At 40.6% G+C, this 25727-nt stretch overlaps 1 protein-coding gene across 1 annotated transcript; it reads right to left on the bottom strand.

The window, feature by feature from the left end:
* Positions 1-121: 121 nt before the first annotated feature.
* Positions 122-9297, bottom strand: LOC108780126 (cilia- and flagella-associated protein 43). The gene is made up of 8 exons (XM_018547720.1): positions 8733-9297; positions 7467-8217; positions 6611-6806; positions 5298-5784; positions 3893-4699; positions 3010-3296; positions 1910-2335; positions 122-1522 (listed from the first exon to the last, which is right to left on the bottom strand). The coding sequence occupies exons 1-8, from the start codon at positions 9295-9297 to the stop codon at positions 122-124; spliced, it is 4920 nt and encodes a 1639-aa protein (XP_018403222.1).
* Positions 9298-25727: the final 16430 nt, after the last annotated feature.

Here is a 25727-nt window from a genome sequence, read left to right as displayed (position 1 = left end):
TTTCTACTTACTTTTTCAGAAAATTGTAATTAAATCTATATCTATAATGTTCTTAAATACTAATAAATCGAAAATTAATAATATGCAATATAAGTTATTAATGATCGATTGATTATTTGTCTTAAATTTTTTCTTTATCGTCCAACGTCTGAAAATGTCCCAAGGTGGGATACGTTTGCAACCGCAACAGCTCGTGCTCGGTCTGCAACGCCAAAAGCTCAGCATAATTTTCTTGGAGCTTCCTGACCAGATTGGCTCGTTGTTTGAAAAGACGCATTTTTTGATCCGTATGCTCGCGTTGTCTCATCTCCCCGATGACGTCGCGTTGATACTCCAATTCCCACCTTGCCACGTTCATCTCAGTAATCGTTCGGTCAAGCTTAGCGTTCTTTTTCTTCACGCGGGTAATCTTCTGCCGGAGTTTCTCGAGTTTATTCACCTCCTTGGACAAAGCTTTATCTAAAGATTTTTTCGTAGCCTCGACCTCCCTCTCGAGATGCACTGCAGTTTTATCGTCACGCAGTCCCTTGGCCTTTCTCTTCAAATAGGTGTGCATGTCCCGGGTGACCGTGACGTCCTTCAAGAAATGCAGATCCTCCTTCAGCTGCTTGAAGCGTGTTCTCAGGCAACGATGCTCCCACTCGGTCGACAGCATCCCGTGGCGGAAATCGATCATTCGTTTCAGAGCGTTCATTTTATGTGCACCCGCGACACGGATGTGTTCGTTGACTCTTTCGATCTCTTCGCGCGGCACCAAAACAGCATCCGCCGCGTCGTACCGTTCACCATGTAGTTCGAGCTCCACTTGGCCCCTCTTCAGCACCAGCTGCACCTCCGCGTCCTGCTCGCACAATATCCGCTCCTCCCTCACTGTCCTCAACTGATCCCTGAGAAGGGCCACATTCGACTTACACGCATTGATCTTACCTTCGAACACGCCGATCGTTCGCTCCACCGCGGCTATCTCCAGCTGCCGAGCCTTGATTTTTAGCTCGACGTTAATCTTCTGACGACGCAATTGCGTCAGATGGTCCCAGTGGCTCGCATCAATCGATTGCGGCAATTCGCTAGGTCGTACGTCAAGATTCTCCAGGATCTTCGAATAATCCGCGCATTCGGTTGGAAAATAAGCCGGCTTAGTATGATGTACAAGATACTTCGCAAGACTGAGCAAGTCGCTGGCAGCGACATTCCTCAAGGACACCCGCGGTCTTCGCTTGTATTGCCGTTCGAGAAGCTCGACGTTGACCTTCGACAATGCGGCGAATTCATACTGAAACTTTTTAACTATCGTTTTCTCACGAGAGCAGAGCGCGTCGTGTTGTGCGAGCATATCCTGATAGACATCATTCAGCTTCTGTACATGTTCCTCTAGCGTATATTCGTATTGATGTTTCTCGGATATCTTTTTTTTCATCCCGTCTTCCTCTTTCACACCCTTGATCCGTGCAAGGATACGCATACGACCGCGAATGCTGCGTAGTTTTAATTGATTTAACGCCTCATCGACTCTTAGTTTTAGCTACAAATAAACATTATTCTAAGATTATTTCATTCTAACATTAATCAGATTAATATACATATATAACAAGAATATTACAGATTATTATACAATTATCAAATATTATTATATTGTTAGAAAATTTATGTAAAAAGCATAGGAGATAAATATATTAGAAAGTAGTACAAATATTTCAAAAAAATTAATACAAAATATTCACAAATAACATAGTCACTTTATGTTAATTAATATAAATCAGAAATACTAAAATTTTAACATAAATATTATATAAATATTATATAATATTGCAATTTTTTAAAATAAAAGAATTAAGAAAAAATTCTTAATGGATTTAAATAATATAACCGTGTAGTTAAAAGCCAAATTCTCAATCGACAAAATAAAGACCTGGAAGAATTCATTCAATTTAGCGTCGAACTTGTCGATGCCTTCCTGCAGAAGTTCATTGATCTTCGCGTAATCAGCTTCGAGTATCCTTCTGTAACGCTCACGTTCCTGCCGAAGAGTCTCCACATCCGCTTCATACTTCCTTATGGCTGCGATGTCGTCAGGTGTGTATTGCTCCGGCTGTTTTTCCAACATGCACGCGGGCTTGCGCACGTCTATCTTTATAGTATCTTCCCAACGAATCTCTAGCATGCCGTCCATCATCTTAATCAGGGCGCGCTCGCAAAAATCGTCGGCCAGTAACAACTGTCTAATTCGTTCGGCTTCCACTGCTTGCCTGTCCAGGATTTCTTGTTGCGATGGCGATACGTATGGCTTCACCTTGACCTCGTCTTGGAATACTTGAATAATGCTCTCTACTTTCTCCTAATCGATATCGTACTTACGTTATATATCTAGTTGCTATTACTCGAAATAAGAAAATTCGTAAAAAGTAATCCTTATACATATATATACATATAATATATACAATGGCAATCTGGTCTCCGACACGATATGTCGTTCATATCTAGATTAATTTTCATTACTTTTGCAAGTGCACCAAAATTATAACATATTTTAACATCTTTAGAAAATATTTACAAGATTGTAAATCAAAAAAAAGAAAGAATATAAATTATTTAGTCGTATGCTCCTAGTATAATATTTCAAAGAAAAGAAATGTGCAGAACACATAAGAGTTTTAAAGATTAATTTGAGAATTTTCAATGTGCTATAAATTTTTATCATTATAGCATTTATTTCAAAAAGAAATGTATTATTTGATTGTATCCAGATTTTTTTTATAGAAAAATGTTAGAAAAAGATACTTGTTTAGAAATCGATTTTCTGTTTCGTAAAAATTTTAGAATTAAAAATCTGTTACCATTATTTTTTTTCATTGAAGGCATAATATATCTTCCATATAAGAAGAGTTACTTTTATTCCTCTAATTTATTCACAAGAACATCGATTCACGCTTCTCTTGCAATAATTTAGTTAAGGCTTTTAAAATATCCAGTAGAAGCTGTGTGCTCGCAATGCTCGCACCTCGTGTTTACCTTGGGATGCCACTGTGGATCAACAGGAACCTGCGGCACGCTCTGATCGAACATTATCCTTAGCTCAGAATCTATATGACGTATCCGCTTGTTCCTCTCTCGTATCATATTCGCTTCCTGCTCCTTCGTCGCGTACATGTCGTCGAAGAGCCTGTTGAAGTAGGTATGGAGCTTTCTATAATCGTGCATCAGATAATGTTCATCCAGCGTTACGTGCGCAAACCCGTAAGACTCCATCTGCGAGTAATAGTAAGGGGATTGCTCGACGAACTGATGCGTTGTCATACCTGCGGATAAGTGTCATGACGATTAGCGAGATTAATCGAGCAAAGACCTTTTTATAAAAAATCTTATAAAAACTCATAATTTTATACAAATTAAAACTGGATTATTAACTTTCCTTTTTTAGCATTCAATATTTAGATGTATTATTTATACTCTCTCTCTCTCTCTCTCTCTCTCTCTCTCTCTCTTTCTCTCAAATTTTTATTTTTTTATAAATACTGTCATAATAAGCTGCTTAATGTATTCTATTCCGTTATAATATTTGTTTAATATCTTTTTTTTTCATAAATTGTGATTAAATCCATATCCATAACATTCTCAAATACTTTAATAAATTCGACAACAATCAATAATATATAATATATTATTTAATAGAAATTTTAATTGAAATATAAAAGATGATTTACGTAAAAAAAATCAGGTAATTACTTCTAAGTTGAAAATTTTTGAGATACAAAAAGTATGCTGATTTGTGTGTAGAATGAGAAAAAATATTACTACTGTTGTCAGAAACTAGGAAATTGAAGCGCAGTGCTTGGGATCCACACGTATATACACATACCCATTGGAAGAGAAACAGAAAGTTATTACATCCTACCATCGACCGCCCGCAGCTCCGCTAGTTCCTCAGGATCAATCTCGCGCTCCTTCTCTCCCAGAAGCAGATCTATCCTGCGTCTCTCATGCTCGTGATACACCCGAACGGGTTTGCTCAATTCCGCCTGTAGTTGAGCATCCGTGTAGTTGTACCACGGCTGGAAAGTGTCATAAATGATGCCGCGCACCGAATCCCTATTAAATTGCGCCCATCGCAGGTGTTCCGTAAAGTACGGATCCTCCTCGGTCAACGAGTAATTCGTCACCTCCGTATCGCCGCGAAAGGAAAATATCGAGCGACCCAATACAACCTGCGGATCCCAGAAAGTCGCTTTTATCCAACTGGCTATACGATCTACCGAGGCACAGTGATGTTCCAGTTCCATACGGACATCCTCACGCTCATCTTTCGCCATTTTCAATCTTTGATCACGGCCTGCCCTGTTTAGATCAAACTCGGACACCGGTAACCTCTCTATCTCTGGACAGGTCTCGTTAGCGTCGAGGAGTTGTCTGATGGTGACTTTCAAGGCTTCCAGATTCTTCACAATGGCGGCCTTCTCTGCGGCGTAGAATTTTGTTTCTTCACGCAGCTGCATGTACTGCTGCCATTCTTCCCAGGTTTCAAATTCTTTCTCGTTCGATGCTGGGAAGTTTATTCTGGCTCGGGTCAACGAGGCACAAATTGCTGGCTCTAGAGAGGCATAATCCGAGAGTATCTTTTCTTTTCTTTCTTCGTACTGTTCATAGTCCACTGAATAGACGTTTTGGATTTCATTCGCGGGCGGTGACGCTGTACTCTTCTGTGCTGAAGACAAGAATTGTCATCCTTTTGTAAGGATAGATAACGTAAATGAATTACAAAGTGTTTTTTACTTCCTATTTCTTGTTTTTTGTTACTTTTTACCCTTGCCTTTTTGCCTCTTATCCTATTTGACTTGGCCACAAGGATGGGAAGGAATATCGTTACTTTTAACGTTACTTTTTATAGTAACAATTTGATAATGATGTTGCAATTTGTTATGATAACTAAACGCTATGATTGAGACACATTGTTACTTTTAAAAAATACTCAATCACTAAAATTTATTATTTTATAATTACTATAACAAAATAACAGTAAAAATAACGACATTGCAAGTAATCGTGTTACTCTCATTTCCTGTCTATTTCTTCGTTTTCTATCGCCCGAGATAAAAAGTTAATGAATTTCCAAAAAGACAAAAAACACGTGACAAGAAACATATGATTTTCGATAAAACAATTACGAAGAGAGAAAGACAAAGAGGTAAGAAGCAAAAAGTAACAGAAAGCAAAGAGCACATTGTAATCAGGCTTAAAAGAGAAATGGGAAACTTTAATAAAAAATGAAAATATGATACAATTATTAATACACACTTTTTTACTTTCACGATGAATGCGCGTTGCAATTAAAGAACCATCATGACCAAGAGCAACTACTGTATCACCGTCAGAACTAACGATAGCCTTCCGGTTGCCCGAGTCGAGTCTGTGATGCACCGGTATCACGGCAACGACTTGCCGTATCGTTCTGTCACGAATAATGACCAATCCGTCATAAGCGCACGTGACAATCCAACGTCGATCAGCGAAGACACGAGCGAGCCGCACATGATGGCCCGTCACCACCGCGTCCGTCAAGGTCGCGTACTCGAAGCGTTGCAGCCTCAGCGTGTGCAATTGCCGTTCGGAATAAGGCGAACCTATTAGCAGTCGAGGATCGCCAGGCGCGTGACACAACTCGTAAAAGACTGCGGGCAATGTTACAACGTCGACGATTTCGTTGACTAGACGTATATTTGCACCGATGAGGTACGATACGTTATACACGTGCAATTGCTGACCCACCGAGCAGAACGATTCGTACTTGTACTGTTAAGTTTATAATGTCAAATTATATATAGTCAATTTGAGAGTTACTTTTAATCATTCTTATAATTTTTAATTTAAAATAATTTAAAAAATAGAAGGAATACCAGAAGATTTGCGAATTATCGCTGTGTTTTTATCTATTGCTAATGCCAATATTTCGTGAACCTGTGAACGTGAATAGAGCGCACTGATATTGTATCAGTGTGCTTCTCGTCCCGATGAAGTGAACCGCAAGGTTCACGAAACATTGGCATTAGTAATGGATAAAAACACTGCGATAACCCGCAAACCTTTTGGTATCTTTGAAGATAATGCTCGTGAAAGCTTTAAAAGTATTATCAAATAAAAGAAACGTTCGTGCGCGTGTAAGACAAGAGTAAAAAAAACGTGCGGAACTTGATGTGATATAATTCAAATGATAATTGAATATTTAATTTTGGTTACATACGTAAGAATCGATTGAATGTTCAATTTTTAATTTATTTCTATTTATATTATTCAATTTTTAACCATTCTCAACGACATCACATTAATTATTTCAGTTTCAGCTATATGTCTATATAATATTTTTTGTTTATTACATTATGTATAGAAACTAACTCATTATGTATAGAAACTAACTCATTTCGGGATTCAATTTTCCCCACAATTAGATGCAAGAGAGAGAGAGGTTTAATTTATTATTTACTTTATAAGTGCAATAATGGGGATGTTGTTCATTTTAAAACTAATCAGTTTAATTACAGAAATGGATTAATTTACGTTTTAATACAATACATACGGAAGTTAAAAACAAAATATTATTTAACTGAAGGAATTGGGTTACCGTTGTTCCTTTAATATCTAACAATGTGGCGTGAAGCACGAGCACCTTTAAGCTCGCGCGCGCCTCATCGTCGTACAGCACCACGTCGGCGAGACGTCCCTTCGCTTGAAGCCGAGCCACCACTTCCCACGACGCATCGTGTTGCAGATTTACACAATAACAATTGCCAGTCTCCTTCTGTGCGGCGATCAGAAACCTGTCGGCAACAGAAATCGATCATCGAGAAGTGTATAATCCTAGTCGCGTCCTTATTCTCCCTTATGACTAAATATGTTTGGTAGAAATGCATTTAGAGGAGTGCTGTCAGCTGCTTCTTATGGAAAATTAATACTCATGTAATAGAACATCATCACATTCGCGAAATATAATAGTAATATGGAATTTCCACATGTTTCAGACTCTGTTTGCCATACTTAGAAAATAGACAGTAAGTTTTTAATTTGTATTAATATGTCATTGTGCCGAAAAAGATTTCCGGTTAGAACAATCAGATCTATGTACGAATTCACATAGAAATATTTAAGCATCAAAATCCATTTTTACCGAATATAGAATTTTTCTTATTTAATTAGATTTTTTCTCTCAATGGTCCAAATTTGTATCATAATTGTTTAATATTATTGTGTGTTTAACAGCATACTCTTTAATACATACTCTCGTAAATTATCAAAAGTATAATTAATGTACAATACTTTGTCGATTTGTAAAGATTTGTAAAGACGGAATTAGAATTTTGTAAAATTAGGCAAATGCTCTTAATTACGTATTATTGTTGCTATTAACAGTTCATATTAACTTTTATGTAGCTGTAACTTTCAAAAAACCGATACACGAATTATCTCATTGTTAGACTTACTTGCCGGAGTGAGAAAATTTTATAAGATCTAAGGGTTTCTTCTGGAGACGAAAGTGCGCCAGTATCGTCGGTTGCTCCGGATCGGTAAAACCCAGAATTATCATTTCACCATGATCGCTAACGACAACAATCAACGGATCGTCTGGATGCGAGACTAAAGCCGATATACTGCCTTCTATATCGAGCTCCACTTTGGAGACCTCACTGCCGCTGTAGCTCTCGAGGATACTCAATTCTTTGAGGTCATCTGTCGCCGCAAGATGATGGCACCAAGGATGCAAGAAATCGATAAAGCGATGTTTACCGCCGTGGTACAGATACGTATGAATCGTCGGCGTCGTGCCTTCACCCTCGGGGAACATCATCTGCATCAGGTAACCCTCGACAGTGTAGTAGAAAAGCCAATTTTTAGAGGGATGCGCAATCAGGATATAAGGCTTGTTGATCGACTTGATGTACCACAGTTTACGCCAGACATCAGTTGTCGGTTCTTTCTTGAAGTAGCGCATCTGACAAAAGGTCGTTTTAAGGATGATACCGCCACGAAACCAGCACACAGCCGGTATCTCAATGTTTGTACAGATCCCACAGCGTTGCGAAAATACGATACGGAGAACATTGGTACCGTCGTAGTTGCTCAAATATACATGACCGTCCACGTCAGTAATAGCCAATAGTGGATCGCTCGGTGTGCTCGGACACCAATCAATCCCGCGAATCATAGCTTCTTGCGGCAGTTTCACCTCGTGATCTTTAGAAAGAAAATATCTTACGTATTTTGGAATTTTTAACTACTTGTTTTATTAGAAATCTGGATTAATTGTTTGAGAGTTTTCTAACAAAAAACTTAAAGAAAATCTTGTTTTCTAATGATTCTTGAAATAGCTGAATTTGATTCTGACCTCAAAATTCTTAAATTCAAATTTCAAATTAATACAACGCAAATGAGTGAATAAAATAATCTGATTATAGTGAAACTCGGTTTCAAGAGGTTCTTGATGTCGCATTTGAATGTAGTCTGAAAACGTAGAATTTCAAAAAGGTAGTAACCTCTAATGAAAGAAAATCTAGTGTTACAGAGCTGACAATCAAAGTTTGTCAATTTGGAAATTGAACCAATAAAATAAAACTATAAATTTGACCTTTTTTATACTACAATTAAAAATGTCCTAAAACCGAGTTTTATATTAACCAGATTTTTTAAATTTTATTCACAGTCTTGGAAATAAAAGTCTTAGAATAATCTTGGAAAGAAAAATAAAATGCCTTTTAAGATAACAATTTTATCGATAATGTCGAGTTCCCAGGTGAGTAATTTTCCGCAAATCTTTCCCATTTGACCGACGACGGTGCGTCCAGTTCGAGTTATCCTGATTGTCTGACCGATTTCGTCACGTATAGATGTGTTGACGATCGCAATTTTTTCCCCTGTTCTCCAACACCATACAATCATCGGGAAGTTTGGATAAGAGCCCAGCGACACGAGGTAATCATCTGGTGTGAACGCAATCGCTAAGTAACCGTTGTTATATCCTTCAACACATTCGCAGATTCTTGTCATCGAAGGATACTCGAGGACGAGAATTCGCGGCTTCAGTGATCGCTCGGAGAAGGCGAAAATCGGCGAGGACACGTGACCGGATATACAGCGAGCACCATCACCGGTCTCATCATTCCAACACCATTGTAGCGTTTGCTGCCTCGTAACAACGTGAAAGAACACAATGTATACGCCAGTACACCAGGCGAGCACGTCCTTGCCGATCCAAACGATTTCTTCGATTTTGCTGCCGCGTATCCAGCAGGGTGAATAGCTTGTAATTTGATCCATCTTTCACAACGGATATGGTACTAATCTAATAAAATTGGTAAGTAATTATAAATATTGTAATAACCTAAATGAACATATAACTACTTTGACAACAGCCAAAAAGAAAAACAAGTCACAAACAAATTCACTGAAAAAAGTCTAGTAATAATAACCTAATAATAATAATCAAGTAGATGATAGTTCCTAAAGTTTCTTTCTAAGAAGAGGCAGAATTGTAAAGGCAAGATCTGCCTAAAAATATTATCTTATTTTTTCTAAACTTACTATTATTATTATTATATTTACTAAATATTTCATCAATACACTAAACCTAAACCAAAATCAAATAGTAACTATTTTTTTTAACAGACTTTTTTTGATATTAAAAAACGGATTCTTTTCAAATGACAATAGGCCTGTTCTTTTTACTGTTCTTTTTACTGAACTGGTGCACAGAGTGCAATAAGTTGAAGTGAAACAGATATACGTTTGTTTCATTTCAACTTATTGCACTGTATGTACCAGTTCAGACAGTGCAGGCAAAAAGAACAGGCCTAATGTCACAAAGCGATTGATTTGTTGAGTTAATATGCATTAATAAGATTAAAAAATAAATAACGGATTATATACAATTATCAATTCAGGTTTAAATTAAATTCAACGTCTGGATTATTTATATAATTATAATACTATTATTTAATTATTATATTTATTATTTAAAAGTTATATTTATTAAATTTATAAATATTATATTTAACGTTTATGCTTACGTAAATATTTATTAAATGTTATATGCTAAATAATGAAATTAGTAATTATTAATATAATCGTTATTTCCATCAGATTTTTCAAAACGTATTATTCAACGCCGTCGTATCTGAATGACTGAACGAGGCAAACTTCTTATGCCTTCGGCAATATTCGAGACTAATTTCCTATAGAGTTAAAAGTTTCCATTGTTCTCTATTGTAAAGGCAACAACGTAAAAACCCAAAAATTCCACTCAACGCTACGCTGGGGGTTGAATAGTTTTTTTTTTTCATATTGAAAAAGTAAATCCAGATCAGACAACTATGCTTGACGTTGCATGTCAAATCTGTAAACGCTGAACATTGTATTCAACATTAATTCTTTCATTTAAAAAATTGTTTCTTTAAATTATATAAAGTATTTAATACGATTGAAGTGTAGGAACAGAGAGATAATAGTTTGTAATGTTACGTCATAGTAATGAAAGATTTCATGAAAAATTAATGAAAGGTCTGCAATGCCGGTAGCAGACAATGTCATTTAAAAGTGACAGAAAATATGATGTCCATTCATTCCGTCAACTAACGACAAAGCGAAGAACATTTAACCGAGAATTAGCTGTTTAACTGTTGCGCCTTCATTGTCTCTACTTAATTCAACCAGTGACAACTATTCTCCAGTAACATCCTTCATGTTTATTGTATAACTGTACTTTAAAGTATCCTGACAGAAGATGGATTCAACCCCATTCAAGCAAGACACTCACACTTTATCGATTCAGCTCAATAAACTGCATCTGAGGAGTGAAAGAATGTAAGCAATTAAAATCTTATTTTTGTAAGGGAAGCCTATAAACGTATAGAGAATCATGCGGATATGCAATTTTAAAATAAATTAGACAAGTCAGACTATGAAATTTGTATACAACATTTTCAACCTATCTGCTTAAGTATTTTAAATAATTTTAATTCGTTTAACACATATTTTTTGGCGCTAAAGAAACTTACGGAACGTCTTAAGAGCTATTAAAGTTTTTGTTATTAGTTTTACCTTTTTTAACAGTTCAAGTTTAAAATTGTGTGGTTGTGTGAAGCATTACTTAGTGACTGTATTTCAAAACTTCAGTCGATCTTATTTAATTTTATGTAATGTAAATATATTGAAACCAATAACTTTATTTCAGCTCAAATTATTCCTCTTTATTTTTCAGTTTCTTTTCCCTTTATTTTTAATATAAAAAAAGTACTCGTTACAAATTTGCAAATACACTCCGCTCGAGTGTTCGTGTTTTTGCGCAGTTTCTTCGGGTTTTCATTCGTTGGCGGCGACGGATATCGGGTACCTTCGACAGAGGGGTCAGCGCGCCGATCTCTCTCTCCCTCTCTTGAAGAAAGAATTTGGCAGGCTTAAGACAAAAGGTGATTAGGATACGCGCAGTCGATGGTGGTTTATAAAGACCCCCATAGCGTGGCGTGATGAGGTCAACCAGCAGGGAGTCATCCGTATAGCGAGGCACGATCAAAAACTTATCCTTGCCACGTGATATACTGCCCGTGGATGCCTGCCAAGCGTTCTCCACTCTCTCTCTCTCTCTTTCTCTTCTTCTCTCTTTCGACCTGGTCCTGACGGCCCTCCCTGACCGGCAAGTCTGACTGACTGACTGACTGCCTACCTTGAGACTGCCTGATTTCGTATCCTCGCGTATCCACGGTCGAAGGGATCTATCTCGCTTCGTCCGCGGCGTCGTCGTACGCGCTGCCCATGCACCGTCGCCTCGCCATTAAAGTGACGCCCGCTGAGATTTGTATTTGCATAACCCACCGGCTGTGTACCGATCGGCATTATCGACGAGTGCTTGTGAACAACGAGCGGCGTCGTCTTTCCGGCGTCGCTTACACCGACTCGCGTGGGAACCTGAGACCAGGGTACATCATGCACTTTGTTGCACGAGTGACTCCGATCAACTCTCGTTTTTCTTATTTACTGTTGCGTGATGCTTAACTCAGTTATAATTTTTCACGAGGAAATTACCTCGTGAAAAAAAAATGTTTCAAATTAAAGTTCTCCAGGCGCACGCAAGTTAATACAGGAAGGAAAACTATCATTGAGAAAAATGTTCTAATTAAATCAATAAAAGGATCCAACCAAAATAACATTGGAGATCCGATTGTCATAACTTATAGAAATTCTGTTTGCTTCACCAAAGTGCCATTCTTATTGGACCTTCTTTTTGTTGCTTTAATTAGAACACTAGTTACTAGTGAATAAATTAAAGTACAATATAAAAATCGACTGCAAGCAAAAAAAAAATTATTGTTGAGCCTAAGAATTTCAAGAGTAATGACCGTCAGTCGAGAGCAGTCTATCTTATCGTGTAATACAGCTTTTTCAAGCGGACGAGAATTAAATTCCGCGTCGGCCGATTGAGTTGAGATACTCCAGCAGAAGTACGCGTAGGCTATCTACAAGCGTGAACGCTCAGCGCCGGGCATTCGTGCTTAACATTTAGTCTCGCGATCTCGCGCAACGACTCCCGGGGGAGGCGCGCGCCCTGTGAGGGCGGCGGAGAAAAATGGTGATCCGAGGCGGAAAGCGGCACGGCCAAAGGAGCATCATCCGCCGATCCGCGTGTATAAGCGCCGATCGTTCCGTGGCCGGCACGCACACGTGCTGCGCGACGAGCAACCGCCGCCGTCTCGTATCACATCGTCCGCACAGTGTGGGAAACCGCGCCGCCGAAAGACAGGGGAAGAGAAAAAGAGAGAGAGAGAGAGAGAGAGATGGTGATCATCGAGGGAGAAAGAGGAAAGGCCGCGAGAGAGGAAGAAAAGAGGAAGAGGGAACGACTCGAACGCGGCAGAGTAGCATTTAATCAGAGCCTCGCGTCGAAGTGCACGGTACACGTGTACGTATACTGCAGGGAGGGAGGGGGGAGGGTGGAAAGGGGGAAGTAGAAGAGAGCGGTATATGGTTCGGTTAGTTTTTGCTCGGGAGGTTGCCTGGAAATTGGCGCCAAATTAGTAAGGAGGACGAGGCGAGGCTCACGGTGCCTTGGGCTGCGTGACGCGAGACATTAAAAGTAACCTCTGCTCTTGTACACCCCCGTCCCTCCGCCGATCGTTGCTGCTCCTCTCCCGCCCCCCGTCCTTCCCGTTCTACCGTCGTTCTACCCAAACCATCCTCCTCTTCGCTCTTTCTCCATACAGCATCACAACAACTCTCTTCCTTCTTCCTCACCATCTTCTACTTCTTCTCCTTCTTCGCCTCTTTCTCTCCTCCTCCTCCTCCGCAAAGATGTCCGTGCTCCGGAGGAACGGGCAGCAGCTTAGAACTCCTCGGCCTCCCAGTAATCACGTCCGCCCAACGAAAGGAAACGAGAGAAAAAGGAGGAATTCGCACTTACACCGAACGCAGGTCTGCGCGTAGCGATTGGGGGGTAGGTAGGTAAGCAGCATCAGTGAGGGGGTGAGGGACGGGCGAGGGAAGCGTGTGATACCGAGCCGAGGCCGTTCGAGGATGGTCGTTGTCGAAAAAGGGTATCACGCCAACAACGGTCGCGAGAGAACCAGGCCGTCCCCCTGCTTCCCGAACCACCGAATTGCCGGCACCATAGCGCACGGAATGACGGAGTATCTCACGGGCCCGAACGTTTTTGTCGCTGGTATACCCTCGATAAACTCGAACGGCACCAGGAAATTTTTGAAAAACGGTGAGAAATTAAGGGCGGGGAAACGACGTTTTGCAGCAAATTTGTAGGCGCCGCCGCTCGCCTTGTTCTCCACGAATGGGAGTTGACGATGAGAAACGCATGAATGCAAAGCAATTAACGCTCGTCCGTAAAACTCTCGAGACTTTCGGGAATTTTAAACATATAGATCGTTCGAAAATGATTAGACGTTTGTTTCACCAAGGACAATTCCACGAAATGGATCGATGATTATAATACGTAAGAAATTTCCATGATTACGTGGATGTATTTATCGAAGCTGACTTGGTCTATATATGCATAGTTAATAAAACAATTTCAACATTTAATCTTTAGTATGGACGATTGATTTACTCGTGTTTTACGCATTTCTTTTCTTTAAAATATTAAAAGCATCAAGTAATTAATTATATCATTTAAATACGATTTTCTAAATACAACACACACAATCTTATAAATACATTCCAAAGATGTTAAAATATATGTTTAATGCAAACAGGTTGAATAAATCAGAAGATTTTGATCATATTAATCAGAATTCTGACTGTTTCGACTAAAAAACAGCATATAATATGTATATTATAATTTTATGCTCAACTAAATGCAACTGTTATGTAATACTGTATTACATTACATTTATATTGTTAAACGTGCGAAATCATTATAACATAGATGTTACAATACTTTTAGTCGGTGACGACTAGGATATAATAATTTATAAATCAGAATTCAAATTAAAGCAACCAGACTCTTTTCCAAGTGTAAGAATTGTTTAATAATTTCTGTATACTCATAAAAGTGATGAAAATTAATCCGAGACTTGAACGATCGATCGTGTGTGATAAAAAATCGGAAAATCATTGTACGTAATGTATTGTATAATTAACAAGGTTAAAGAGAAGAAATCTTTTTACTTATCGCAATTGTTATCGATTCTGTTTACTTCTGTTTACAATATACTGCAGTTTACAATGACTTTTATACACTGCTTCAGATATTGAAGAACAACGATATCATAAAGAATATCGCCAAAGTCTCGTACGTTTTAGAATTCATTCAGATCGATTCCACATCATTTTATAATACATGACCGCAGAGAGATAAGCATAGATTCGGTGGTCATTCACTTCGAGGCCGGTCGTTCGCTAGGTAGTGCACAGCCTAGTGATTTGACTTCCACTTCCATCTAGAGAGAGCCACTCAAATATACGACTAAAACGCTACTCCCATTACGGATAGACTCGGGATCCTGATTTGCACCGGTGATAGCGCCGGCACACCGCCAGGCGTATAGAGAAACGTTGGCCGATGAAAAAGAAGGTGAACAACTAAAAGGGGGTAAAGAGGCAAGAGAATCCTCTGTTCGCCACGCTGCACGAGGGATTCACCTCCGGTCGACGAGGCAGCAGCTGCGCCTCTTGGCCGTCGTGCGTGCGTTGCGCACGCACAGAGCGCCCCCGAAGAAATGGTGAATATCGAGAAAAAGAAAGAAACTGCCGAGAAGGGGGAGAAGAGAGAGAGAGAGAGAGAGAGAGAGAGTAAAAGAGAAAGAGACACGCGTAGATTATAGATGCGTCGTGATGATCACAGACAAACGTTTAAATCGCTAAACGTCAAATTACACGCGGCGCGCTCTCGTCCCCTCTTCTCCCTGCTTCTCTCCGATCCCATTGACCGTGAAAGATAATAACAACCCTCGCATAGATTCGGCTAGCTGCCGACTTTTGGTATACCGTTCTCGTCGACAGCTGCGATCATCCATCGCGCTTAGATTCGTCCGAGCGTTAACTCGCATCGCCAGTTGTACGCAACCATATAGCTCTTCTGCACGCACATGCACGGTCATCTAATGCTGATCCTACATTAGAGTCGCATCGCAGCGTCGTAAGCGTGTCGCAAGCATTGCAGTCCAATCAGAGTCAAGCAGCTAGCTTGATGGCTGGCTTATGTTGATTGGACGCCTTGCGACACGCTTGCGACGCTGCGATGCGACTAATTTAGAATCAAGCTTAAGAAAAGCAAACGAGCGCGCGCTTGGATCTAATACAGATAGAGCACAGATCGAGGGAGAAAGAGCAGGATCTCCTCCGTTTCATCTTAATCTTAGATGTTTGGCACGCGCGAAGAAAGAACATGCCATCAAATCCTGATTCTGTAATCTCGATCGATGTCTGCTCGTCGCATTAAGAACGTCATTATAAAACGTCGCTGTTTTAGCACGATTGTGTACCATTTTATCTGGTATTATCTTTAATATTTATTGGTTCCTTAGTTCTTATCCTTGGTTTCTGTCTCATTGGACCCAAATGTATATAAAATCAATAATCTAATATTAAAAAATCTCACAACACACGGTTGCAAAGCTACTTTTTCTGCTGAACGCAGCCATTCGTACCATGGTGGATTCGCATCGAGGCGCTCCCTTAGACGTTCCGTATCGCGACCGCACACGACGCGTCGACACGGCAGGTCACTCCAAGTCAGTAACATCAATTAGCGTCCTCTCTCGCGCGTTCGTTCTTTGCGCCTCGCCGGACTGCGAGCATCCGCGCGCGCTTAAATGTCCACGGATCTATCCATGCCATGGTCCTCGACAAAAGGAAGCGGCGAGGCCGTGCCGTCACCGGCCGCGCGATGACATATGAGCTACCGGGCTCTTTGTGTCGTCTTGAATACCGCTTAAATTGGGGAACGCGAGCCATCAAGGGGCTACTGAACATCGCCCCGCGGACATCGCGATTTATCACCGTTCCACATACCACCAGGAACGGTTAAAGGATAATCAGATCCGGCGAGAGCGCACCGAGGAAAATAAATTTTTCAATAATAATAATAAAAAGAAGGGGAGAAACGATTAGACTAAACTTGATGCAATCGCGATCTTCCCGGCGCCAATCGGCTGATCTAGTTCGTTGCGGATACTAGGAAAGTAAACGACTCGTTAATAACGTCAATCTCGTAATACTCGACGGAATGGCGTGCCGAATCGGCAATCGAAGTAGATCGGTCATTCGCATTCTATATTGCTGTGATGCCAGTGAGAGGAGATCGACAAACATTATTCGCCACCTTCATTAGGTTTCTAGATCTACCGATTTTACGCAATTGGTAGTCTGTTATACATGGACGATTTAGCACCGTTAAGTCACTTGATAGAGACGAACTGTGATTACGTATGGGAGGATGAACTGAAAGAGGAGGTATATAAGGGTCACTGACTTGCATCCGCAGTCTACACTTAGCACTGATAAACGATCGCTTATCATCGTGGAGAATAACCATAATATTTCTCTTTCTTTCTCTTTATTCTTGTACAGCATAGAAGCTTGCGGTAATATTGCTACAACGTTACTATATAGTATTGCTGGAATAATCTGTATAGTATGAGTCTTCATTTCCAAGAATCGTTCTTGTCTTCGAATTCTTTTTGATCCGAGGATATCGTTCAGGAAAATTATATATATAAGTCATATCTTTAGTTATTATCCATGTTCGGCGACTGTCTGTAACTTACATCGGTGAGATAGCTTAACAAGATAGACGATCAGAACTCGCGCGCGCGTAAAAGTGCGCGCACAACAAACGTTAAAAATGTCCGGCGAGAAGGGGGCAAGCGGGAGAAGAGGGGTCCGCGCAGTGTATATACATGCCAGGTAGATATATAAGGAGCAGATGCGTCTGTCATTAATATGAGCGGGCCGAGCTATTAATAATCGGTTAATGAGGCACTCTCGTCCCTCGCCATCCCTTCCCTGTCGCCCCCGCTTCCCTGTCGTATGTGCGTGCGTATAAGACCGATTGTACGCTCGTATCACGCCGCCATGGACAAGGGGGATGATCGCGCACGTACACGTACACGTATATACGCGTGCGTTTTCACACGCGCCCACGAATCGCATTGTACTCCCGCCCGCGCGATCGTCAAAGGGCCCCGCCGAACGACGTGATTTATAATCGGCCGCGTGCAGCGAGTAAATAGGTTGAAGAGGAGGCGGTGGGGAAAGAGGTGTGATTGAGGTTGAAGACTGCCGTCCGAAGGAAAACACGGCGATACTTATTTTCTAACGATCGATAGTTCCATGATGAACTATGTGCGTTACGATGTAAAACTATGAAATATTGAAGTCAAGAATGAAGATCGCGATGCTCGAAAATGGTTAAGAATTAAGAAGAAACTTTGTTACGCTTCACGTAATAGAAGTGCGAGTGAATTGCGATAATAGCTATTAAATGTTCTCTTGACGTAAAGTCTAACTCGTTTAGTAAAATATCCTTTAATTGTTAAAGTCTAATCTAACAATTTTCACATCGTCGTAGAAAATATTTGCGATTTAATAATAAATTAATCTAAACCGCTATATACGAATAAATCAATAAGTAAGGAAAATTCAATTACTTAACATCTTTACATGTATGTTAAGTATATCTTTTAGTATAAATTGCGCGACTTAAAACGCAATTATAGGCTGGTATTATAGTCGGATCTTTATATTTAAGAAAAATGTAAAGAAGTTATTGTGAAAAATATTACCTTAGTCAAGATTAATATTAAATTAATCATACTTTTTAAATAAATTATATTTATTTACAATAAATAATAAAAATATAGAAAATTACGTTGGTTTTGGAGAGAGAGAGAGAAAGAGAGAGAGAGAGAGAGGGAGAGAGAGACAATGTGATCAGTCCCAATTATTTTGAATCAAGAAAATGAGAATCTTACATCGTGAATAATTTTCTCAGCTTTATCTGTTCAATTATAAGTCGACAACATTGACTATGCTAGATCAATAATGGTTAACGATTAGACAAGGTATCGGAGCTGATGAGCAAAATGAGCGAATTCTACTAATCCCAAGTCACTCAGCATACACCTAAACATATCGAGATAGAAACTCAATCAGGCTAATCTGATCAACGACGGGGGACCGCCAAACGAGAGAAATCCAATTTAACACCTTCGAGAGATCCGTGCTGACAGTAATGGCGCCAGAAACTCGAGATTCTTATCGACAACTTAGTCGCGATGTATAACTACCAAAATTAATGCACCAAATTAAATTGCATCGTGCGCACCAGTTACGCAATTACCGATTTAATATCATTCCTTTTTTGGCTCGCACAAATTTCGCATGTTCGGTTAGGCGATTTTGCAATAGAAGAAAATAAACGCGGAATATTTCTATCGACTCAGGTAGAGAGGTATCCGTGTCCTCTAAGATGTGCAAGCGAGTTTCACACCGTGCACCAGGGGAGAAGTCAAAGGGGGAGAGGGAGGAGGAGGAAACCGACGAGGGGGGTTGGCCTCCGATAATTAAATGAGAACCCCTGAGTATACGAACGCAGGAACGCCCACGCCATGCATCAACCGTGACGTAGATAGGTAACGCCGCTGCAGATGGAGAAGATGGTCCTCCGAGATATACCCCCGCGGTCGGTCTTCCACCTTAGTTAGGGTCAGCTATCTCGCGCGACCCATCTCCGCCTATCCAATCACACACCGCGCACCGCGTATATGGCACGCAAGCGATAATACACGGTGTCCCAATTATCCCGCGACACGGCAAGGGCCCGCGTCTCGACGAGAGAGACTCGCTCGTCCGCTCGCTCGCTCGCCGTGAGAGCATTTTCAACACGCCCCCGTTGGGTGCCCCCCTGCCCCCTCACGCCGCGCCGGTTGGGGCCCACAGTGGACGGCGACGAGTGTATCGGTTCCACGTTGTAAATCGCGAACACTCCGACCCGACTCTCCGCCATCGACAGGCATTCCAGCAGCTTGGAAGAGCCGTTCGCTTTTTGTTACTTATTCCTTCGTTCGTTTTAAACGGGTTATTATCTTTAAGAATCCTCTGTCGAAGCACAGTGCTCTCAATTATTCGTAAAGTCTAAAAATATGTTGTGGCTGAAACTTCGATGTATCAATTATTACCGCACTATAATCGAATTGTTTACGTTTATTTAACATAAAAAGCGAATAATGAGAAGTGGTACGTTATTAATGTAGGTCTTTGCTATACAAAGTAAGACAGTACGTTTAAATAATTTGCTTTTGTGTTTACGCTAATGCAATTCTGCATAAATAATGTATTCCCTTAAATAAGGGGAGAATGATAAATAAAAAAGGTGAAAAAACGTTTGTAGCGAACACAACGCCTATCAGCAACGGATTGCCAATTTAACGCACGCAAGTCTGGAGCGTTACGCTCGTCCCTTTCGAAATCCGGAGCAACAAAACGACAGCAAGCAGAGTCTATTGGAAGCAATCTTTAACTGCGCGCCACGTTCGAAAAAAAAATGAGGGGAGTAAAAAAAATTTCAATCCAACTACAATCTCATATCCCTTTCGCGTTTCGTATTGGAGTTACGGACTGATTAATTAAATTGTTTTTACTTAAGAAAATTGTGTAATGAACATTTCAATCTCTAAGCTCACGTAAGCTTTCAGAATGGGTGGTAACCTGATGTTTGACCTAATTCGAGTTTCAACCTGTCGTAAACTCGATTTCCTTTATGCGCCTGCATAATGGCGTGTTAGGAGCGTAAAGCCGGCTACTTTAGTCTCGAAAAATGGTTATTGTATATATATTTATCGTGGAACGGCTCCAAGTAGAGCGCTGGAACGTCGAAAGGATTTTCACGTCTACGATCGTGACAGCGACGAGGAAGGCGCGGATTTAACTCTTAAGTGCCCGAGTAAACGCTGGCGATACCACGTGTCAAATCTTTCTTAAAATTTACACCATATATTATCGCAAAAAGGAAATCTACCTAATATATGCATGTAACGAGCAATATATGATAAGTTGAAAATAAAATGACTCTTTTCTACAAAAACATTCGCAGTTAATTCGCTGTTGATTTGCTGTCATTGTGCGATTGAGAAATCGATATATAGACTTTATTTTTCATATAGACATACTATAAATATTGTAATTTACGCACCAACATCTGCGGAGCCTTACATGTGCATTTTACTGGTATTAAATTTATTTTTAAACACTCTCTTTCTCATTAATATTACTGTTTTATTTTGGTTAAATTATTAACAGGATGAATTTTTTGAATATTTCTTACATAATATATCACACATGGTGATGTCAGATCCTTATTTTGTACATATCTAATCGATAGTTGTCGGTGTCACACATTTAACCCATGATATGCTAAACTGTTTGAATGCCAAAAATAATCGTGAAAATTATAATGCAGAAAATGTCAAGCAGCGCTTTTCTTATTTCCTTCGCTTCACATCGGAAAATGTCATAAAAAGTGGTATATCTAAGAAAATATAAAATTTATATGTTATACATATCTCATTTCTATTTATTTTTTAATAAATTAAAAAAACATATTCTGATTGTGTTAAGCCTAATCTATTTTAAGAATAGTGGTCAAAGCTGAATTCGTAATCAAGGATGTGATCCACTAATTGACAGAAAATGCTTCGAAGCATTTAATTGACCGATCAAGAAAGGCTTCGAAACATTTCAAGTGGACCCAAATTTGCTGCAGCATTTGTCGGCACTTTTCGACATGAATAGTGAGTGGCGCACTTGAAGGGTTGTTTCGCGACGCGGAAGAAAACGGTGACAAACATATACGAACTGCAATCCGAATGGTCCGAGTCACACAATTGAAAGACGCGATGGAGGTGTACCACGCCCTTGTCGCCATGGCCAACCAATCCCCGCTGTCGCCTGTGTCGCTCTGTGGTGGGGACAGAGGACAGCGACATTCTGAGTCGTGGAGGACGGAAGCGCAGCATGGCGAGGAAATCCAATACACGTGTCTCTGCTCTTAATTCGGGGGAAGTACCTAACGTGCGTCGCCAGCTGATTCGCTGAAGAGGGGGAATCAGGTGACACTTTGCGTGACCTATCGTCGCGTTGTTACGTAGTAAGGAAGCGATATTATCACAAGCTGTAATCACAATTGGCGAAAGCTGTTATTTCTTCATTTGAGCAGGTTAATTTTCTTTTAGATAGAATCTTTTCTCCGTGATTTATATGCTATTGTGCCACTTGGATCGTTACACTAAATAATACTTTGATATTGAAACATTTGCAATTATAATATAAATTTGAATAAAAAGTTAACACGTTTTTAAGTTTTTTACATTTATAAAAATTAATACTTAGTATATTATGTATTTATATATTTTTTTCGTAGAATGGGAATTTTGTGCTATAATCTTCTTATGGAAATTATTTAAATTAAACATGTAATGCTTTTTCTGATTTATACTTAAGGAATATACCTACAGAGATAAATGTATACGTACGTATATACTTTGTGTATGTATATAGGATAAAGAATTATCATCCTATAACATACGTTGTGATAAAGTAATAAAGTTTTACATTACAATTTTAAGCAATTTACATGTGTCAAAATTCAAGATAAGATTTATAATTTTTTATTTATGGTATAATATTGGAAATGTTAGAACAATTAGAAAATATATAATTAAAATACATTGAAATATAGAAATATATATAGGTATGTGCTGTAGATTAATATTAACTTTGTGTTGAATTGATTACTGCTCTTGCGGAAGGATTAATCCCAGGGCGCCAAATAAACAGAGAGTGCATTCACTCTTTCTTGCCTTTCTCTTTCTTTAAGTCTTGAATTGTTAATTTCTGTTATTTTCTTACAATATTTGACTCGATCTATTATGTTCGATCTATTATATATCATATTGCTTACTTTAGTATTCAATTCTTAGATCCGACTTAAGGATATCTAACGAAGCAACAATAAGAAAAGAACCAGGTCCTCATCGAGAGCCCCACCCACGAAGGGCGGTGACGGTATCTATGTCTCAGACTACAGAGGGAAAAGTCCTCGACGAAGACCAACGTCTGGTCTGGTCCCGTTGGCGATATCAAACATCGTAGGGAAAGGGACAGCAGCTAGCGTGTTCGCGCTCGGGGGAGGGCACGAGAATAGTGGACAAGGTGAGCCGGTGAGGAACAACGCGTGAGGGAGTCGGGCGTCGTCGAGTGACAAACTTGGAGAGGAGTTGTCACCGTGCTCTCAGCGAATCAGGGGCCCCGGATAGACGCAAAGAGAAGGAGAGAGAGAGAGAGAGAGAGAGAGAAAGTGAGAAAGAGAGAGGGAACGTGAGGACGTCAAAGCGCAAGCGCTCGCGACCTGCTGGACACGCGGGCGACACATCGATCCACGGTTCCACAACCTCCATCCCGCCCGCGTCCCGCCACTCTCCTCACTTCCTCCCCCTCTTTCTTCTCCTCTTCTTCCTTTCCTTCCTAGACCACCTCCCTCACCCCATCCTCGCGCTTCTCCTTCGGGAACCTCTCGTGCTTTGTCCCTCCATCCGCCATCGTCTCCATCTACCACCCCCACATCCACCTCCGTCTCCTTTCCTTGATTAAACCGCGCTTGCTGCCGCCCGCCGCTGCGTTGTTGCTCGTGAAAGTATCAGACCGCTCTCTTGAGGGGGGGGGGGGGGGGGCAAGGGGGATTTCGTGTTACGTTCCAGAGGGATAAGAGAGGGTACCGAGGTTGCACAGCTTGGCGCATTGCTAAGGATTAATAAGGTGATTTTTCGAGAATCTTTTTCTTGCTGTTATCGATAAGCGATGGTGTCAATAATTATTAAAAAATTCAGCAGATAATTACATGACTGTATATCTGCATCTTATTTATATTACAGGTACTATGTCTTCTTTGTAATAGAATTTATAAAATATAATAATAAATCCAGAGTATCGGTAGGGGAGGTTAAAAGATTCCTCCATTAATCGTCAAAAATGTGAAAGACTTGATAAAATAGGAACCCGAATCAACATCACGCGTCGAAGAAAGAAGTTTCATTTCAAAACATCATAATTACATATTAGATTCGTATTTCTCGAGAGCTGGGAAGAAACTATAACATGATCGCTAAGACAAGACTTTACGGCTAAAGGCGAAACTACGACTTTTCGAAATGTACGGAAGTCAGCTTCGGACTTAATCGCCTAAATAGAGGTAAAAATCTGTCGGGGATCAATTGTTGCGCGATTGTATCTCCAAGACCAAGCCGAGACCCTCGGGGATATCGATCTTGATCTTCGCCAGACGAAAACCGAGGGAGCACATCCGGACGCTTCTCGCGCAATGTCCGTCGTACCTGTACCTAGAGTATCGATTCCCTCTCGCACCTCCGCCTTGGAGGAGCTCGTAGTTGGCGGCGCGGAGGGGGTGGGGTACTGGCCGACAGGCTTACTCGCGTCTCACGGACGACAAGAGGGTGATATATTACCACGAACTACCCACTGGGACCCCACACCACCACCAGCGCCACTACCACCTCCCCGCGTATTCCCTCTGCCCTCCTTTCTCTCCGTCGCTCTTCCTTCGTCTTCTTTCCTACCACCCACCGGTCCCCTTTCCTTCCGCAACCCGGTGGCGGCTCTTCAAACTACCCTTTCCCTTCCTCCTCCTATTCCTCTTTCTCTCTCGTCGTCTCCTCCCTCGTCCCTATCGTGCCCGTCCTGCGAGCTTTATTCGAAGGAAGATCCATCTCCATAATGGCCCCCACGCCCATAGACTTCTCACACGCTCTATCCGCATTGTATATACGCTGTCCTGGAAACTCACGAGCTCGACGACCGCACGTACGTACGTAAATAATATGTACATATAAAGGTATGTACTCAGGCTGTCTCAGGAATCGAGCGTGTTCTCTCGACTCGGCGAGTTCCTCGGCGAGTTTGCGGTGGATTTTTAGTGACGAAATGTCATAGATTAGGTAGGAGTTAGGTATTTTCGCACGGACACCAATACTTGATTTTCGTTCCTTAGACTTTCAGTATAGTGAATAAGCCAAAAAAAAATAATTCAGATTTTACTTTTATTATTAGACTGTTTTAAAAGAGTTTTGTATGTTTATACTCTCAATATTTACTTGTTGACTTTTTAAATTTTTATTTAACATTGATATGACTCGATCGGTGTCCGAAACGTTTGTATGTAAATAGTCAAATGTTTTCGTATAGCTCTTTTTATCATCATTACTAACTTTTTGATACGAAACTTATCTCCACATGCTAATTTCCAGCGTTAATTATCAACACTTTTGTTAATTTATTAATTAACACTGTTACATTAATACTTCAACATTTTCATCGTTATAATTATGATTATAGACAGTCATTATAAATATATTTTAACAATTTGTAATGTAATTATATAGTCATTGAAAGTGTTAAATATCACCTATGTATAGAATCACACAAGATATAAACATATTGATATTCCATTGAAAACTAGTAACATGTTCTTGGAGAAATGAATTTATATTCATCAAAGTGAAGTCCGTGAAATCTGATAAGGGACGAAGTGTGTCTTTACTTTGTCGTGATTCGCCCTTAATTTTCGTCAAGCTACTCCATAATTTAGGTGTCAGGCGTTCCACCTACGAAAAATTCCATGTATCCATGCGCACACGTATGTATACGTGCGACCGCGGCAGGGACGTCTCGGAGGGACCGATCGACTGACAGGAACCAGAGATTTTTTGGCACAATGTTCGAGAAATGTGCTCGTAGACCGACTTCATCGGCCGATGACGTGTATCCCTCGGTGGCGTGCAGAATGGCGAGGAATGAAGGGGGTTGACGAGAGAGGCGGGCGGGTGGCTCTTCGCGTTCGACGCATCCTTCCTAGAGCGGAGCGAACGAGTCCTTTTTCCGAACGCCTCTCACGGAGTAGATATCTACATTTGGGATTTCACGCGAGCATCTCGGAAACCCGGGAGCAGAGGGAGGCAGGGAGAGAAGAGAGAGAGAGAGAGAGAGAGAGAGAGAGAAGGAGCGAGAGCCGGCTCGCCGGGAGTTCTCACGCTATACGTTGCATTCTGCCCATCTCTTATAATTCTTTCTTTGCCCTCCTACTCGTATCTCGGGGTATACCCGGCTCGACAGCGGCACGAACCTTTCGGGGGCGAAGCTCTCATTATGCGTGTCCAATCCACTCGCGAGCGGCACGA

The sequence above is a fragment of the Cyphomyrmex costatus genome, unplaced genomic scaffold (genome assembly GCF_001594065.2).
Source record: "Cyphomyrmex costatus isolate MS0001 unplaced genomic scaffold, Ccosl1.0 scaffold685, whole genome shotgun sequence".
Lineage (NCBI taxonomy): Eukaryota > Metazoa > Arthropoda > Insecta > Hymenoptera > Formicidae > Cyphomyrmex > Cyphomyrmex costatus.
Note: the sequence above shows the minus strand (reverse complement) of the source record. Positions and strands in the feature narration are given on the sequence as shown.

Excerpts from the sequence above, each read along its gene's own strand:
- LOC108780126 (XM_018547720.1), bottom strand. The coding sequence starts at position 9,297 with ATGGATCAAATTACAAGCTATTCACCCTGCTGGATACGCGGCAGCAAA. Across the intron at positions 4,700-5,297 it reads AACGCGCATTCATCGTGAAA|CACAGAAGAGTACAGCGTCA; the intron begins GTAAAAAAGTGT and ends TCTTGTCTTCAG. Across the intron at positions 2,336-3,009 it reads ATCCACAGTGGCATCCCAAG|GAGAAAGTAGAGAGCATTAT; the intron begins GTAAACACGAGG and ends GATATCGATTAG.